The sequence below is a fragment of the Plecotus auritus genome (assembly GCF_963455305.1).
Source record: "Plecotus auritus genome assembly, chromosome: 9".
Classification (NCBI taxonomy): Eukaryota; Metazoa; Chordata; class Mammalia; order Chiroptera; family Vespertilionidae; genus Plecotus; species Plecotus auritus.
The window spans coordinates 17921271-17939137 of record NC_137783.1 but is presented as its reverse complement, the minus strand read 5'-3'; the positions used below and the strand labels follow the sequence as shown (position 1 = coordinate 17939137).

Here is a 17867-nt window from a genome sequence, read left to right as displayed (position 1 = left end):
CTAGCCCTACACCAGTAACGGCCTCTTAATTCCCACCCTTGGATTATAGAATTCATCTCTCTGGAGCCTGCCCATCTGGGCTGCTAGTATGCCTTTTCTTGGTTTTGAGGCCCAATGCCAACATTGCCTTGGCCCTCAAATAAGACCCTGCTTTGTGTCTGATTTTCATCCTCCTTAGCCTTTACTCACTATATCATAGTGCACATTTCATGCTTTTCAGCAGTGAAGTTTTCTGAACACAGTATTCAGAGCTGTGTACATAAACCTAAAGCACAAGTGACATGTATAGGTTTCATGAGCTGATTGTCATAATGAATGCATTTTATAAATCAAATGTTGTAGATTTACAGTCTCTCCTATTTATTTTGTACCAATTTATTTGTAAATTTTGTGATTGTTTTAAAAGGTTTTTGTTCATTTCTATTTAGATAAATGATTTTCTTTTCACCCTTATAGCAGGTGTGTGTTCCCTCTTTCCCTTTTCATCTATGCAACACCAGCCTGGGTCCCCTGCCCAATTGCTTGGCTTTACTGGTGGGAAAGTTGGAAATTGTTGTCAGCATGGTAACACAGCAGGGCATTTCCTTCAGACATATATCACAAAGTTGCGTTAGGAGAAAAGTGGGTGCTAGCCTGGTACAGCCAATGCCAGGGGGATGTCCCTTTGCAAGGATTGTAATCTGTCTCCCATCAGTTTATTTTAGGTAAGGACACTGAATGCATCCAAATTTGCCCCAGAAATTTGGTGCTTAGTCACTAATAACACAACCATCTGGGCAACTCTCTAAGCTGTTTTTTCCTAGGCAAGACTGAAGGCCTCATCCAAGCCTCTCAGTTGGCTCTCAAAGATGAAACCCGCTGTGGGGCCTCCCGTTACATGAAGCCTAGGGCGGAGAGGATGCGCAGGCTGAGTGGTGAGTCATGCTCTGATGCTCCTGAGGACTCAGTTATCCACAGCCCCTCTGTGACCTATCTCTAGACCACATCTTTTTGGAATCCTTTTTTCCTCCACTCCGAGAATTGAGCCTCTTATCTGGTCCCTTATTTTTCCCACCATTATTATTTATGACATTTGTGGTCTGTTTTACTTACTACTTTTATCCTGTGGATGTAGGTATTTCGGTGAAGTGCTGACAACACTGGCTTGACACTGCCTGACCTAACCACCATCCCAGCCCCCCGATCATTATCCCCACTGTCTTGAAAGTAGAAGGCAGATCTGTATTCCAGTGGAGTGTTACCTACTTGGGGGCCTGTTTGTTTTTAGAAGCAGAGCAGGAAGCAAGCAGGGCCAGGGAAGGAATCATCTCTCCAGCACATCCACACCCAGTTGATTGCTCTTAGTTTTTCTTGCTTTACTCACGTTGTCTAGATGAGTGCTCCGAGGAAAATAGAGGTGGTGCGATTTGCCTAAGCCTTCTGTCTGCATCCACGTGCCATGTGTTAGTCCATTTCTAAGCTTTACTGTGAAAAAAGCTCTGAGGTTCCAATTTCATTTAACAAATTGTCCTCTCCAGGGCGTCTTCTCAGTTCAGCATTTAAGACACAGATAGTTACCTGAGGATCTTGTGGAGGAAGTGAGTGTACGAACTGAACGACCTTTTCATAGCTTGGAGTTGATTTCTGAAAACTTTGATACTTTCTGAAGGTAATTCAATTCAGTACAGATGATTCCTTATTAAAGTCAAAAGTTGAATTACACTGAGTGGCCAGATTATGATGATCTCTGAATGCATAATAATCTGGCCACTCAGTGTGTGTGTATGAATGTGTGTGTGTGTGGCCAGATTATTATGCGTTCAGAGATCATCATAATCTGGCCAGTGTATATTAGCTAGTAAACTTCTGCTTTCGTTATAGAACTTTCATTTTTGCTCCAAGACCCTCACAGCTGTGCTCTTTCAAACTTCAGAACAAAGGAATGAAGATAGGGCCCTTTCTCCGGGACAGGCCATCTCCCTGGTGGATGATTGTAAGGCCTAAGGATACCAGGGAGAATCGGTTGCCAGGATTTTTTGTTAAAGTGCTTTCCTGCCAGGATAGTAGTGGTTGTGAAGCACACTCTAGCCAGGGGTGGGCAAACTTTTTGACTCGAGGGCCACAATGGGTTCTTAAACTGGACCGGAGGGCCGGAACAAAAGCATGGATGGAGTGTTTGTGTGAACTAATATACATTCAAAGTAAAGGAGCGGAGGGGAGAGCAAGAGAACCCTCCGCTCTTTCGGCCCGTGGGCCGTAGTTTGCCCATGGTTGCTCTAGGCCAACACAAGGCAGGAATTTCTACTCCTCACCTGAGGGTATTTTTCCATTGATTTTTAGAGAGAGCGGAAGATAGAGGGAAAGACAGAGAAAAATTGATGTGAGAGAAACACATTAATTGGTTGTCTCCTGCACACGCCCTGACTAGGGCCTGGGCGGAGCCCATAACCGAGGTATGTGCCCTTGACTGGAATCGAACTTGGGACCCTTTGGTCCACAGGCCAACACTCTATCCACTGAGTCAAACCAGCTAGGACACAAGGCAGAAATTTTTAGATTTGAGCCAGCTCCCCTACCACAGTTCTGCTACATCAGTGATTTGAGGGCAATGGGTCAAAAAATGAAGTTACTTCAGAATACCTACCCACCCCCACAAGTCAAAGATTACCTTTGGTGAGAATCCTCCCTCAAAAAGACTGGACATGTAATGAACCTTTTTCTGTTGGGAAGGACTGGTTGGCAAATTGTCTTTCCCAGGATCTCAAGAACTTGTGAGACTTGAGAGGAGGACTTTCTTTCATGGGAAGAACGTGCACTTGGCTGTGTGTGTGTTGGGCGGGGGCGGGGGCCCAGACTCTCCAGACCTTGTCTACAGCCCTGGCTAGATATGACTTGGGGAGAGGGGAGCACAGCTCAAAGGGAGAGCAAGCATTTGGGGACATACTTGTACCTTTAGCTCATAAAGCAATCTGTCTAATACACTTTTTTTCTAGTGATAAAATGGAGCAAAAATATAATTTCTGTGTTAAGAAACAAAGGGACCAGACCAAACACTGGTCCTGTTTTAAGTTGGAAAATATATACTTAGACTTACAGAACCAGAGTCAGCAAACTTGAGATGAAATGTTCTGTTTAATTGGGAGTACTTCTTGTGTTAAAACTCTTCAAAGGGACTTAACTACTGTGTATATTTTATTTTTGAAATTACATACCTTTGTTGGAACAAGTCAGGTGGTTATGGCCCTGGAATGAAGATACTGTGTCTGAGGACAGGGAAAAATGGTTGAGATAGCCAGGTTAGGTAGAATGTTGCACTGTTCATTCCTAACCAAGGGCATTCTTCTTTTTGATGTGCTTTCTGCTACTTCTACATACTCGGCAGTAAGAGCAGTATGGAACGCCAGGGTCACTCTATGCCGCCTGCCTCTGCTTCCTGGTTGCTGTGCCTCTGCTTCCTCCACTTGTTGGTAATAGTGCACTGTTTTTCTTATATTTTCAAGGATGCTTAGGTAGCTCCATGGTAAAGAATTCATTCTCTGGGCCTCCTAAAGTTATGTATCATTTGAAATTGTTCCATTTGAGGAAAAACATTTAAGAGCTCTAGTCACCAAGAAAGAATGTCATGAGAAACCTAAGTACTGAGACATAAACTACTAAACCAAGGGAGGAATTGGGCCAGTAACTGTATGGCAATAGCTAGATCATAGTTACAATTTTTCCCACCACCAAAGAAAGATGAAATAGTTTCCATAACATGGAATGTGGACAAGGCTCTATCCTTCATGCAGACTTAGATATGCAGTTGTTTGTCTCAGGCTATTTGTGGTGAATAAGCACAGTATTTTTAAATGCTCTTGGCGGTCTTGGAAAAATTTCAGGACTTTAAACTTGTTGACAAAATAGTTATTTCTAAATCTGATTTATTTAATATCTAAACATGGACAAAGTACTTTTAAATCTGACATGTCACTGCAAGTGGCTTTATAGTGGTTGCTTAAAAACAATACTTAACATGACTAAAGGATTTGTAGCTCTAAGTTATTCTAGTTCTACTAAGAACCACTTCTAAAAGCATCTTATAAAGGGTAGCTTGAGGACCTGCTTTCTTATTTTAAGTCTCAGCAGAACTATGCATATCGTAGGAGAACATCTAAGGTCTAAACAGAACACTAATGTTCTCGCTTTAATGGACTTTTCTGGAATACACCATCTGAGCTTTAACTGACCACCTTTGTAGAGAAGAACGTATGGGGCAATTCTTCTTGCAGAGGAAACCCAGCAGCACTGGGCTCTGCTGTGCCCGACGAGCTGCTGGGTGTGTGTCAGGGTCCGTTAGCCTGTACCTGCCCCAAAAGTGGTATCTGGCACTTTTACAAAGCCTGAACATAAGTGGTATTTTTCAAATACCCAGGGAAGATTCTGAAGAGTTGGGAGATCAGTCTAAAACACCTCAGGTTTTAAAAAAGGGAGGTGGGGGGTATGTTTTAAATTCAGCTTCCTTTAACTATTGGCAAGAGCCACTCACATTCATGTTTTAACAAGCCCAATTGCAGCTGCCTGCCCATGGCTCACTTATTCCCCAACATACTCTGTTCTGGATCTTAGTTTATGGAATGTGAGCTCTTTAAAATACATTTTGGTGGTCCTTAAGTTGTAACCATCAGTGGAATTCTTATTCCAATTGTGTTTTTCACTTCTCAGTCTTTAGACCCACTGCCAGAGAGACATCTGACTAAAAAGAGTCTATTACATAGTTAATTAAGATCTTACGTGGACAATACAAAAAGTGTGGTAAACTAAAGCAAACTGCTCATGTTGGTCCTTGCTGTAAAAGGGAAGGTATGTAAATTTACTCTAAGTTAGCTCTGTAGTTACAATAACTCACTTAAAAATTCTTTGGCTTTGCGAAAATTTAAGACCATACGTAAACTGGGCAACATCTCTATCTTAAGTGAGAATAATTAATAGCTGGGGTGACCATATATACATTCTCTAAAATTTAAAGCAAAACAGTATCTAATTGTTATTTGCAATACCATTTCCAAACATGATACTGTAAAAGTAGTACATATTCCTAATAGATACCAGTTAGAATGTATGTTTCTTGACATGACAGTATAAAGCCACAGATATTGAAAGCAGTGAGATAATACAGCATTAGCTAAATTACTGTGTTCCCTACTATACAATGATTTCAAAAAAAGGGAAGGAGCCGAAACCGGTTTGGCTCAGTGGATAGAGCGTCGGCCTGCGGACTGAAGGGTCCCGGGTTCGATTCCGGTCAAGGGCATATACCTTGGTTGCGGGCACATCCCCAGTGGGAGGTGTGCAGGAGGCAGCTGATCGATGTTTCTCTCTCATCGATGTTTCTAGCTCTCTATCCTTCTCCCTTCCTCTCTGTAAAATATCAATAAAATATATTTTAAAAAAAAAAAAAAAAAAAAAAGGGAAGGAAAAAAGCCTTACCTCATAGTCCTATACCAAAAAAATTTTCCATGAGAAAATTGAGGCCTATTTACATGCTATAAATTTAAACATTAACCATACTAGACTATATTTTAGGAGAGAGTGTCAAATTGATGTCACTAAGCTAAACCTAAACCCAACAGTTGTTATTACAGCTGTGCTACAGAAGAGGTCAAAGTCAGTATTAGAAATATTATATACTTTATTGAGTTCTAGAGCAACTAATCGACCCTCCCATGTTGACCAATGACATAAGAATGAAGGATAAAGTTAAGAGTCTACATCACTGTACTGGGAGGTAGTTATAATACCCCCTTCCCTAGTGTATACAGTAATGATCCATTCTTGTTCAAGACAAGAAGTGATTTTTGGGATTCTGAAGTGAATTCATTTATACTGATTGTGCCCTCTGCTTTAGTAAAGTTTTGGCTTACAGAGCCCACGTTCTATCTTCTACTGCTTGACAATGAAACTCAACTCGAGAGGATAGAGAGAGCTGGAATTCAGTAGCACAAGCCACACAATATAGCCCACACCAATGAATTTACTCAGTTATCTGTAATGTAACAAAGTTCCTCCTTTTCTTTTGGGGGGGCTTATTCCTTTGTCCTCTTTCAATTAAATTCTTTCTATAGGTCTGTCCCAGATGAGAAGATTGTTTTTTGAAAAGAAATAACAAAAAAGCTTGTCAATCCTAGAACTGTAGAAATAGATGAAGACTTTTGCCTCAAAATGAAACTGCTGCAGTCCGTTCCAGATCAGCCCTACATCAAGCAGAAAACACAAGGAACCTTGACCTTAACAGAAGACTACATTTGATCCTGGAAACAATATTTCTCCACTGATATACAATACTATGTAATGCACTGAAAAAGATGGATTTTTGAGTAAGAGCACAATTTGTAACATAACAGCATTTTTGGATAACCTCTTTCCATCATCTTCCTTGTTCCATTTTGAGACACTTAACAGACTGATGATGAAACAAGACAAGGGAACAGTGTCACAAGCCACAACGGAGCCATCTTCATGCAACTCAGCCCAGCTTTTACCCTTCCTTTTTCCCAATACAGACTCCATTACAATTTTAAACCATCCGTAAAGAGTGTAGACACACAAAACTAAAACAAGTATCTCCCTATGATTAGAATTATCTTAAGGGCTTCAGAAACTTTTCAGATATACCTTTGATGGAATGCCCCCCACTCCCGCTAGGACCCAAGCAGGGACATGGTCTGCTCCTGTGAGTCCTGCCAGAACTTGTTTAATGGGTGTTCAGAGTTTTGGTTTTCGTTCTTATTCTTCCTCTTCCTCCTCTTCATCATCATCTTCATCATGGCAGTGTGTAATTTCCTGGGGGGCCAGTGGGAATAGGTTGGGGGGTTTAATCTCACTAATCGACCGTGTCAACTGGTGCCGCTTGTAGTCAGTATCTTTGAAATCCACTGAAGTACGGTTCCGGGTGGCAAGCGGGGACTCCATCTCATTGATATCTACATGGGTGTGTTCCACCGTTGATTCATGAGGCATCTAGAACAAAGTCAGAGGTTCAGAAAGCAGTTGGAGCTATTTCCCAAATCCTAACCCCTCTAGTTCAAAGATGCTTTAATGATGCTATCACAATTTCAGTAAATGCGCTACGTCATTAAGAACATTACAAACGTGCACGGTCTTCCTTTTGATTGTTACTTGAACACTTTTCCACGCCCAACACGGCTCCACCATGTGGGTGCAGAAAGAGTATGTCCACCTCCGCGGCTCCAGCAATCTGAGTGCCATCAACCAACCAGGCAATATTAAATGTGCTGCCAGTGTTGGGCTTTTCTAAAGCGTCTGACTGCCCAGGTTTATCACACAAGCATTAAGTATGAAATGATCCAACAGCAAATGATCCGGGAGCCCAGGCAACTAAGGTAACAGGATGCGCATTATATACAAAGGGCAGCCGTAACTATCCCATACCTTGTATTTACAGTGTTCACCAGCAGATAAATCACTGAGTTCCAATCTACTTTTAAAATAATGTCATGAGCTTCCCACTAGCATTTGGTTGAAGAGGTTTAATGATCAGCTGCTTGCCTCCTGTGTAAAGAGCCTTTTCTGAATCCCTGGTGTTCCTGGCTGAGCTAAGATTGATCTTAGCAGTAGTTTTTGACGATTTTTATTTGTCCATCTTCCTAAAAGTACTGCTCCACAGTGAGCTGCTACACTTTCCCCACTCTTCCTAGCTTAGAAATCAGATGAACTCAAAGCTTTCTCTTGAGTTTGTTTCTTTAAGCTTTCCTATTTGACTTATTTCACTGTTTAGTGATCATCACTGCATGAATACAATTCTTAGCAGTGGTCTAGCCCACACAGCTTATTCCTTCTTGATACTCTAGTTCTTATTTTAAAATATCTTCAGTCTCATGTTTACACTTTCCAGCAAAAATTTTAAATGCTACTTTGATTGTATTCACTTAAGTTCCAGGAAAGTGGTGGCAATTTCTCTCATAGATCTGGAAAGCCTCCCGACCTATCAACTTAGTGACTTCTAAGAGCTCCTCTCCTCTCCCTCTTTAGGTGGCCATGCAGAGAGATGTCTATCATGGACCAGAGGCCAACCCTGTTTAGGTACTGAAGTGTCTTCCTGGAACTCCCTAAAGCCACCTACCCTCTTCTTTCTTTCTCAACCCTCAAAACTGTGCCCAGATCATGTACTGTAGCCTGAAACTGGGTAAAAGGAGAGAGAAGAGAGCCTTATTTCCTTTCTCACAGCAAAGGCAGTCCTGAAACATAGATCACAGTATCAGAGCATTGGAATATAAACACCACATTTCTCTCATTTAGTGCTAACGAAAGAGGAAAGACTCCTTTTTGTGCAACCCACCCTTGGTCTCTGTGCACATCAGAAAGGAATAATCCCAGCTTCTCTGGTGCCATCCCACAAACATGTTAACTATATAAGTGTCTTCTCTGGTGCCATCCCACAAACATGTTAGCCATCCCACAAACATGTTAACTATATAAGTGTAACTGTAGCTTACTGCTGCATTGACTCACCAAGACGTGGGCAGCTCTGAAGAGGTAGCTGAACGGGTAATACAGCAGGTTGATGAAAGATGCGGCATAGAGGTCAGCATAACGCATCACCTGGCTGGCAAAGAGGGTTTGCCGGGAGCCACTGCGAAACAGGCTTCCCATCATCCCATAGCACATGTCCATGTCATGAGTTACTTTCTAAATCGAAGAATAAGACTGTCAGCTCATTCAAAAACATTTGTGCACCGGCTATGTGCCAGTCCCTGTACAAAATGAGAAATACGAAAAATCACTTTATTTTGCAAGTTTTCTCCCAAATCCCATTTGGATACCTTAATACGTCTCTGGATGGAACTAATGTCTGGGCGCTCATTGCTGCTGCTGTCAAGGTGCCTGGAGACAAATGAGAAATCCAGTGAAAATCTCTCTAGAAAGGACATCTCTCATAACTAGGGGACTCCCCAAAAGGTAGGTAAGTTTTAGGGAAAAAACTTACTTGTAGAGTTCAGCCAAGAAAATATCCAAGCTCTGAAGCTCTTCAAAAAGTGCTTGTTATGGTTTGGAAGGAAAAGGAAAGTATTTTAGATAAAAAGCATCCAGTTTTTAATTACTGCTGAAACTATATTTAAAAAGGTTGCAGATATGACTGAAAAGTAAAGCCATAGGTGAGTGTATAAAATAACTTCCCTGGCCCCCTTCAGTAAAACCCACTGCTACCCTGCCTGCAATCTGGTAGCAGATAAACATCAGCATTTCCTCTGCCTTTTTTCTACTGAATCACTGCTGACCACAACTCTTCCAACTGGATGCTGAGTCAATTCACACCCATCTCAGGTGCGTCAGCAAAGCAAGTATTAACAGAGAATGAGGTGACTTGTCCATAGTTACCAGTCTAGGAAATAGGGCCAACTCCACTAGATTTCTAAAACTTCATTAAGTGGGAAGCTGAAAATGTGAATAAAAGGCTAGCCAGAAAATTCCACTGATAAGTACAAACAATACCAACCAATACCAACCAACAGCCAGCACCTGCTGCATGCTGCCTCTGTGTTCCAGCTTTTCTCCACCTGGGTTCCCCAAAGAGAATTAAGCCTTAATGTAATCATTGTATAGAACAAATTTTCTTTATCTGCCGTCTTTGGGAAAATGGAGTCATTTTCTCTGTTCTGTTTCAGATGAAGAGCCCTGGTTGAGAAGGGTTGTTACTTGTGTCTGCTTTATATACACCTTACCTCAGCTGAGCCTCATCAGCTTTATGAGGTAGGTATTACTACCCACATTCACACTGGAGGAAACGAAGGCAGAGGGTGTCTCAGTAACTTCCTAAGGGCATGCAGGCATTACCTTTTACCACACCGTTTGAAGTTATGTAAAGATATAACTTTACGTAACTAAATACACAGCTCACATTTCAGTGTCCACAGCACAGCTCAGTTCAGAGAATGGAATTTGGCCCTATTCTCTACTTCTCAGAAGAGCAAATAAAAAATATCAGGAGGTGGTTAACACTCAGAGCCATCAATGCCCCAGAGTCACAGAGCTGGTAGCAGAGAGACTGGAACTAGTAGCATGGCTGGACAAACGGGACTAACGAGGAGTGGAGTTCCCAGGTTAGCTGCTATTGTAATAGAACTCAGGGAGTAACATTTTATACTTAAAGTTGAAAGGATTCAAGAAGAAAGCTGAAGATAACCTCTCATTTCCTCCAATTCTGGACTTCTGTGAAATATTGGGCTGTCTGGGAAAGAATTATGCAAATATCAGGGCCCATCTTTTGACCCCCCTGCATACAAAGTACTGGTTCACAGCTGGCCAAAGTACTGGTTCACAGCTGGCCACTTATAAAAATTAACTATATCAAAGAGTTATAAAATAAGAAATGGCTCCTTACAACTCTTATCAGTCCAGACATGAAGCTCCTGTGCAAGTTCAGGAATCACCAAGAAAGTTCGCCACCCTTGTCGTTTCTTTGATTTCAAAATGTCCCCAAAAATATGATCTCCAATATACAAAATGTCCTTGCCCTTGGCTCCCAACAGATCACAGATTGTATCAGATGAACCTGAAACAATAGAATAAACAAAAAAATGTTCCCATATTAAAAAACAGCATTCTCAGTACCACAACGATTAAATACTGTGCTGATTATTTTCTTACAATTATGTGAGGAACACACTAGAAAAAAGGCTCACTTTCCTTAAAGTCAAAGACCCACAATTTATCTTTTTCTCATTTTTTTTAAATTGCCTCCTACATGTCTCAGCATTAGTATTGACTATAACCCTCAAAAGTACCACCTCTTTTTGTCATCATAGATCTGCTATTAAGTTTATCACTCCAACAAAATATGTATTTGTGTCCCATAGGGGCTCCTTGAGGACTACCCCCAAATGATTTCAAGACACTGAGAAACAGCCTCAAATAAGTAAAAGAAAGATTGGGTGAAAAAATCAAAGATTCATTAGAACATACTAACAACTTCTCAAACCCATTCTCCCTGACTCCTATTGCATTACTAGAGGACTGAAGTATTTACTTGCAGTAGATGATATCTTTAGGGTACTAAAGGGTATATGAGCCACTATGCTAGGAGGACATCAATGCCTTCAGGGTGAGGTCTGAGCAGACACACACACCAAATAAAGAAAAGGCTGCAACTCACCTCCTGAGTAGACAATACCATGCTGTAAGGGCCCTGTGTAGGTACCAATTTTCAGCTTGCCAGTTTTCTGTGAGAAGAGAATATGAACTTTATAATACTTTATCATTCTATCATAATATCTATCCAAAATGCTACTTGGCTAGACAAAGGAAAGATACTTTTGAATTATTCAGCTACCTCAATTAAAACCAAGTCTTAGAATAATTTCAAAAGATACAGCTAAGTAGATAAAAACACCTGTTTCCTTAGGGAGAGTGGTAGTGGGGGAAGGAGAAACACGAAGGACAATGTGCAGACAGAACATCCTCTCAACTTACAGTATCCACCTGACGAAGTACTGTGCCTTCTCCAAAAAAGAGTGGTTTCCGTGCATCCACCAAGATCAGGTCAAAGTAGGACTGCCATGGTCGATGGGAGCTCCCAGGCTGATGAAGCAGAAACAGCAAAAGCTGAAACATCACTCCTAACCTTAAGGCACTAATACTTAATCTCATTTAGATGCAAGGAGTGTAGAAATACTAAGTATACTCAGAAAATCCCACTGTTTTATTTAAAACATTGTGTCTTATAAGCCATATCCTTTTGGAAGCAGGCAAGGTGAAAATATAAGTGAATGACTAATAATCTCTACATTTTAAATCATTTCATCTACTTATTAACTTATTTCACAGAAATTTAATATATGAAAGCATGCTCATACTCAAAAAGAGGCTCAAGGGGGCTAAAAAGAGATGCAGATCAATACCCAAGAGACAAATGAAGGGAGAGGCCGATAAGCCTCAGAACTGAAGTATACAAACCAGCATGGGACTATTAGGAAATTTTACTGGGTCTGACTTCAGAATGACGGCTCTAGGTGCACATTGGCCTTTGGCTCCTACTGCAGGCCAACCACAGCTCTAATGTAGAAGTTATGCCCATCAACATGATTTCCATTCTGAAACAACCTTTTAAGGTCAAGCTGAAGAGCACTGCTTTTGGGTGATCTCAAAACAGGGATCTACTGGTATTTACTTTTAAAAAGCCTAGGATTACAATAGCACGGCACAAGTATATAATTAACTTGCAATGAACAGTCCTTAGATCTAAGTGCAGCCATACTGCAGAAATAAAGATCAAGTTTAACTGTTCCCTTGGCACAAAACTCATCAATAAGCAAAATCTAAAAGCTGTCAAGAATATACACATTTTCTGTTTCTTTCCATCAGTTATCTTCCTCATCCTGAAAAACCCACAAACTTAACTCTGCATAGAAGTTCTTGGGCATAAAATTATTCTGATACCATCCTACTAAATGCCATATGAATCTCTCCTTTATTTCTGTCTACTAAGTTTTCAAGTTGCTAGCGACTTGAAATAATATACCAGCACCTGCATTACTTCTAATGTTAATGAAGATTTCTGAATGGGTCCTGACCAATTAATTCCTTAACATCAATATTCTAGGCTGATTAAATGCATTCATTATTACTAAAACAATGGTCTAATAATTTACATATAGTACCTTGGGGCCATGTGGGAAATCAAACAGGTAAGTCATAATTTTCTGGAGGAAAAAAAAACAACCAACGTAAGGTCCATATACCACTTCTACAAAAGATATAAAACACTATTAAAAAACCATACATGAGTTTTTCATAAAAATGTCTTTTTCAATATAGGATTTATCACATTCTTGTTTCCTCTAAAGTTTATGAAATCATGGCTATGAAAGAAAGAAATTAAGGCTTATCATAACAAACATATAGAAGCCTCTGACATTCTCAGTAGGTCATCAGATTCTTCCAGGAGATAATTAGGTACAGATTCATCCATATATCCCTATCTAATTCTAGTGGACTGGAACACTGGAGGTAAGGGTCTTCTGAGGTCAGAGCATAGAGAAAACTAATGACTCACAGTCTTGCTTATTCCAAATCATCGGATTTCTAAGATAAGATTTTACATAAAAAATTGGGAAATACTGAGCTTTTTGCTAGTACCATGAACTTGTAACTGTCTTAGCAAAAGTAAGATGAGGAGTTAAATTGGCTTTTCTACATGCTTTAATCTGGCAAAAAGCACTTAAGCAGTAGTAACTTTTGATGGCTAAAAATAAAAACATCTTCGCACCATCTATGCTGTCTGGGTCCCAACAGCAGGGAGGAGGGCATGTACTCATGTGCAATAAAGGGAGTGAGTGACTTAAGTTTATATAAATGATGTGCCAAAGAGACACAGAAGCCATTTTGATCAGCATAAATGTTTTGAATAACCCCCAAATTAAAACATTCAAGTAGCCAATTGTAATTAGGGGAAATAGTCCAAAGAAATATTTAGAAAAATTTGAGAATCACTCTGATGTAGCTCTTATGCTATATATTTTTGCTCTTTTCACGGCTTTTAAAATGAAGTGGCAAAAACTACCCTTAATAAACTATTATCCTCCTTGTTATCTTCAGTTCTTTAGGCCAAAATAATTCCTCTGTATAAATAAACAAATATGAATATTAAGCACTTACATCTGTATATTTATAGTCACTGTTGGTGGCAAGAAATACTTTCCCTACTTCCTTCATCCGGCTCAGAAGCAAAGGCAATTTTCCCTGAAATGTAATATAATGAGTGAAACAATAAACCCAAATACATATTCATTTACTGTGGAATAGTCACATACTGGACTTCTGTCCACTGAAATAAGAACAGGGGATGCCCTTTAAGGTTAGATGGCTTCAGATTTCTGCATTGAGACTCAAGACCACATTATCACTATGCATAAATTATTAACATATATAATATACATGGTGTATATAATATATAGATTTTATACATAAAACTAGAGGCCCAGTGCACGAAATTTGTGCACAGGTGGGGTCCCTAGGCCTGGCTGGCAATCAGGGCCATCTTGCCCAGTCCCGACGGGGGGCCAGGCCGGCTGGGGCTTGCTGGACAAAGGGAGGGATGAGAGGAGGGACTGCGCGGGAGGTTTGCCAGCCGGGGGGAGGGACCGGGGGAGGTTGGCTGTGGGAGCGCACTGATCACCAGGGGGCAGCTCCTGCGTTGAGCGTCTGCCCCCCGGGTGGTCAGTGTGCATCACAGTGACTGGTCGACCAGTAGTAATGATCGCTTAGGCTTTTATGTATATAAATAGATGATACACATAAATAATAAATAATTATATGCTTCTTAAAAACATACCTCTACCTTCCCCATGTCTGCCTCAGGAAAGAGTTTAAATTACTTTGTAATCTTAGTATGTGAATTAGATATGTTAGAGGAAGCTGATTTTAAACAGCAAAATCCTCTACATGGAGATTTAGCTTCATTGTATATACTTTCATTTAAAAAACAAACACCTTGTATAATTGAATGACATGTGCAGGATACAATCTAGAAATGCCTAGACTCACCTACAGAAACATAAGTTAATTCTAACTCCCCATAACCAGGAAGAAAAGCAGATTTCCCTTCTCTCACAGTAAATAGGTCCCTTTACTCAAGTTCTCCTGGACCTCTCCTGAACCCCTCAGCATTCTTTTTGAAACAAGGATTGGGGTGAGTGGGGAGGAAATAGGAGGTACAAAGACTGAAAATAGTAAGTAATCTTTACCAAAATACTTTTTGAGAAAATAATGCATTATGCTACTTTGTTTCCTCTGTAAGAAACAGAAATGTGTTTACTTTTATTTTTGAAATAATTTCAGACTTACAGTTGTGAAAATAGTAGAGGGTTTCTATATATTCTTCATCTAGCTTCCCTTAATATTAACATTGTACATAATAACCACAGCACAATTACCAAAACTAAGAAATTAACATTGACACAATTCTATTAAATAAACTATAGATTTTTCTGAATTTTATTAGATTCTCCTCTAATGTCTTTTTAGATATTTTTAAAGCTTTCCCTATTATTTCCTGTTGATAGGCTAAAGACAATTTAAATAAATTACTTTGTACATTGTTTAGATGGTATAGCACGGTGGCTATGATTTGGGTTCATTACTTATTAGCTGTATGAACTTGGCCAAATTATTTAATCCCTTTATTCCTCAGTTTCATCTGTTCCTATGCAGCAGAGGTAACAATGCCTAATTCATGGCTATACAAAAGATTAAGCAGGACAATGCATGTAATCACTCAGCACATTGATGTGCACACAATAACCTCTCTATAGCTGCTATCATAATTAGAGCTATAAACACAAATGGAATACTAGGTCTTCTTAATTATTAATAAACAGGAAAAACTGTACCAAAACATATGCTCTGGCTGAAAACTCTTGGTAATTACACTTGGCATATATTATAACAAGACAAGGAAATACATACCTTCCCCTTGTGCATTTCATTATAAATAGACTAATTTCCCTAATAGGTAAAATAAGCTATCATGTAGATTCCCCTTTAATACTTACATCTTTGACTACATACTTCTCAAGATTTTCAACTGTCTTTTCTTTAAGGGAGCCCTAGGGGAAGAAAAAAAAGAAATAAGAACAAAATCAGTCTAACAGTTTATAAGACAAATTATGTCTACTATCAACCCAGATGCATCATTTAAGTATTACCAAAATGGAAAAGCAGATACATTGGAGAAGACCAGGATAAAGTAGCAGATGTGATCTGCTCCAACTCTGCTTCCAAAATGTATTTAAAATATAAAATTATTCTTATTTTAACCTAGACATCAAAAAGCATTTCATATTTTACTCAGTATAATTTATAGTAAATGTTAATATATTTGTTAATGTTATCAGTCAAGTATTTGGAAAAAAAAAAAAGGACCATAATTATCCTCATAGGATACAAGTATAATATTAACACTAAAATCTCTTCTAAGTGTGTTTGTGAAATAAGATCTAGAAACCAAGCACAATCTGAAAGCAGGACAATCAAAGACAAGAACAAAAGTATTAAAGTATTATAAAGAGCACTAGGGGGCAAATCTGTTTTGTGGGGGGGTTTTTTGTTTGTGTGTTTTGTTTTAAAGAGAAAAAATTCGGTTCTATTTGCACCTAGAAAGTTAATGTCAGACAATATAAAACACATGCCAATGAGTGAGCAGGTAAAGCAGCAACTCCTAGGTACCTTGTAATGAACCCAGTCAACAGCATCCCTTACATCCTGGAACATACTCCGGTAAGACATGAAGAGGTCCCCATCTTTAAATCCTGTTTCACAGCTACAGAGAGATGAAAAGAACATGATAGGGAATCCAAAGGAGGGTAAATAAAATATCACACATTACCCAGGGACCCAAAGGTTCCATTATCACATGGATAATGGCGCTGGCTAATTAGGAAAATAATTACTCCCTAATGAAAATCCATCTGGCCACCAGAGATGACTATAGTGTTCAATGGAATACAATAACTGTAAACAAATACAAAGTGATAGAATACACTGAATGGAAGCTAAAGGCCAGTTCCAAAAACATCAAGTTTTATTCATCACTTTTAAGAAACAGGTTCCATCAAAAAAAAACATTTAAAACTTAAAGTTGGTAATTTAGGTTCTCTCTACCCTGACTTTTCTAACATCTCTAGATACAAAGGTATTGCCTATTTTCTATTTAGCTTAGCTACTTAGCACTCTACCAAATTCAGTGCCTTGAAGTGGGTAAGGCCTAGCGAGGATAAGGAAGTTAGAAAACTCTAGCACATATAGCTGAACTTTCAGCAGTGGTTATGCAAATTCCTAAAAAGGAGAGGATAACTTGTTCAAGACTTAAGCAAAATTTTACTTCAGGGAGGATAAACAGTATTTATTCCTCAATCAAATCTTGCTGGGCCTGGGAATGAAATTAAATTACCATCCCTGAATGGCTCCTGGGTAGCTGCTGTGAAATGAGTAGGGGGGTTTTAGTGTAATTCTGATTGACAGATAATCATCACACAAACCTCCCACTCAGTTGTCACAATTAGCACCTCTGCTGGCCGTCTTCATTCCCAGGAGAAGCCAATCAGAAGTGGTCCCTTCCAAACATGGCTGCAGCACACTGGCAAGAAGAGGGGCCGAGTGGGAGGTGAGAGCCTGCATGGAGCTGCTGGTGCCGTCCCATCTCTCAGGCTGGCAATGAGGCATCTCTCACTAGCACTAAATTCACTTCAGAAAAGCAGAAAAGACCTACAATGGCCAGTTCTCTAAAACCCTGTACATTAATTTTTTTAAAAATCAATTGGAAAAAAATTATAGCATATACATACCTGGTATATCTGGGACAATTAGTAAAAAAATCTACTAGGCAGGCCAACAGGTAGGTCTCTGAAAAATGAAGAATAGATATTCATAAGCTTTAGGTGAGAAAATTCAAATTATTTTATCTCCCTTGAGCAAAGACAATCATGGAAAGAAGAGAAAGCATCAGTTATATAAGCATAGAATGAATCTACCTGGTAGGTTGAATAATGTATTCAGAATGTAAAATCTTTCAGTGTCATCTCGTTGGATAAATTTATTTGGATACTGCTCTCTAGTTTCTGGTCTGAAAGAAAAAAATTTTAATTAACTGGTACTCAAAAAACTAACATTATAAAAACTATGAGAAATATTCATCATTCAAAAATCATTCAAGCCTGGTCAGTGTGGCTCAGTGGTTGGTTCCTGGTCAGGGCACATCCTCTAGTTGCAGGCTAATCTCCAGTAGGGAGCTGCAGGGAGTCAGTTGATACATGATTGTCTCTCATCATTGAAGTTTCCCTCTCTCCCTCTCTGTTCCTTTCTGAAGTCAAATTCTTAAAAATTCATTCAAATATTCT

At 39.5% G+C, this 17867-nt stretch overlaps 1 protein-coding gene across 13 annotated transcripts in view; it reads right to left on the bottom strand.

Annotated features, from left to right (window-relative positions):
• Positions 1-5624: 5624 nt before the first annotated feature.
• NT5C2 (5'-nucleotidase, cytosolic II) overlaps positions 5625-17867 on the bottom strand; it is a 146212-nt gene continuing 133969 nt past the window's right edge. For 10 of the 13 annotated variants that reach the window (XM_080640943.1, XM_080640942.1, XM_080640947.1 and 7 more), the window contains 13 exons: positions 17502-17593; positions 17316-17373; positions 16198-16291; positions 15525-15578; positions 13630-13713; positions 12633-12674; positions 11446-11553; positions 11129-11195; positions 10358-10528; positions 8963-9014; positions 8799-8859; positions 8488-8664; positions 5625-6975 (listed from right to left, as the gene is read on the bottom strand). In XM_080640943.1, the coding sequence (XP_080497069.1) occupies positions 6742-6975; positions 8488-8664; positions 8799-8859; positions 8963-9014; positions 10358-10528; positions 11129-11195; positions 11446-11553; positions 12633-12674; positions 13630-13713; positions 15525-15578; positions 16198-16291; positions 17316-17373; positions 17502-17593 (1294 nt within the window). In that variant the 3' untranslated portion in view covers positions 5625-6741. Of the gene's footprint in view, positions 6976-8487; positions 8665-8798; positions 8860-8962; positions 9015-9482; positions 9534-10357; positions 10529-11128; positions 11196-11445; positions 11554-12632; positions 12675-13629; positions 13714-15524; positions 15579-16197; positions 16292-17315; positions 17374-17501; positions 17594-17867 lie in introns of all 13 variants that reach the window. The other 3 variants (XM_080640937.1, XM_080640944.1, XM_080640948.1) reach the window with 1 other exon arrangement.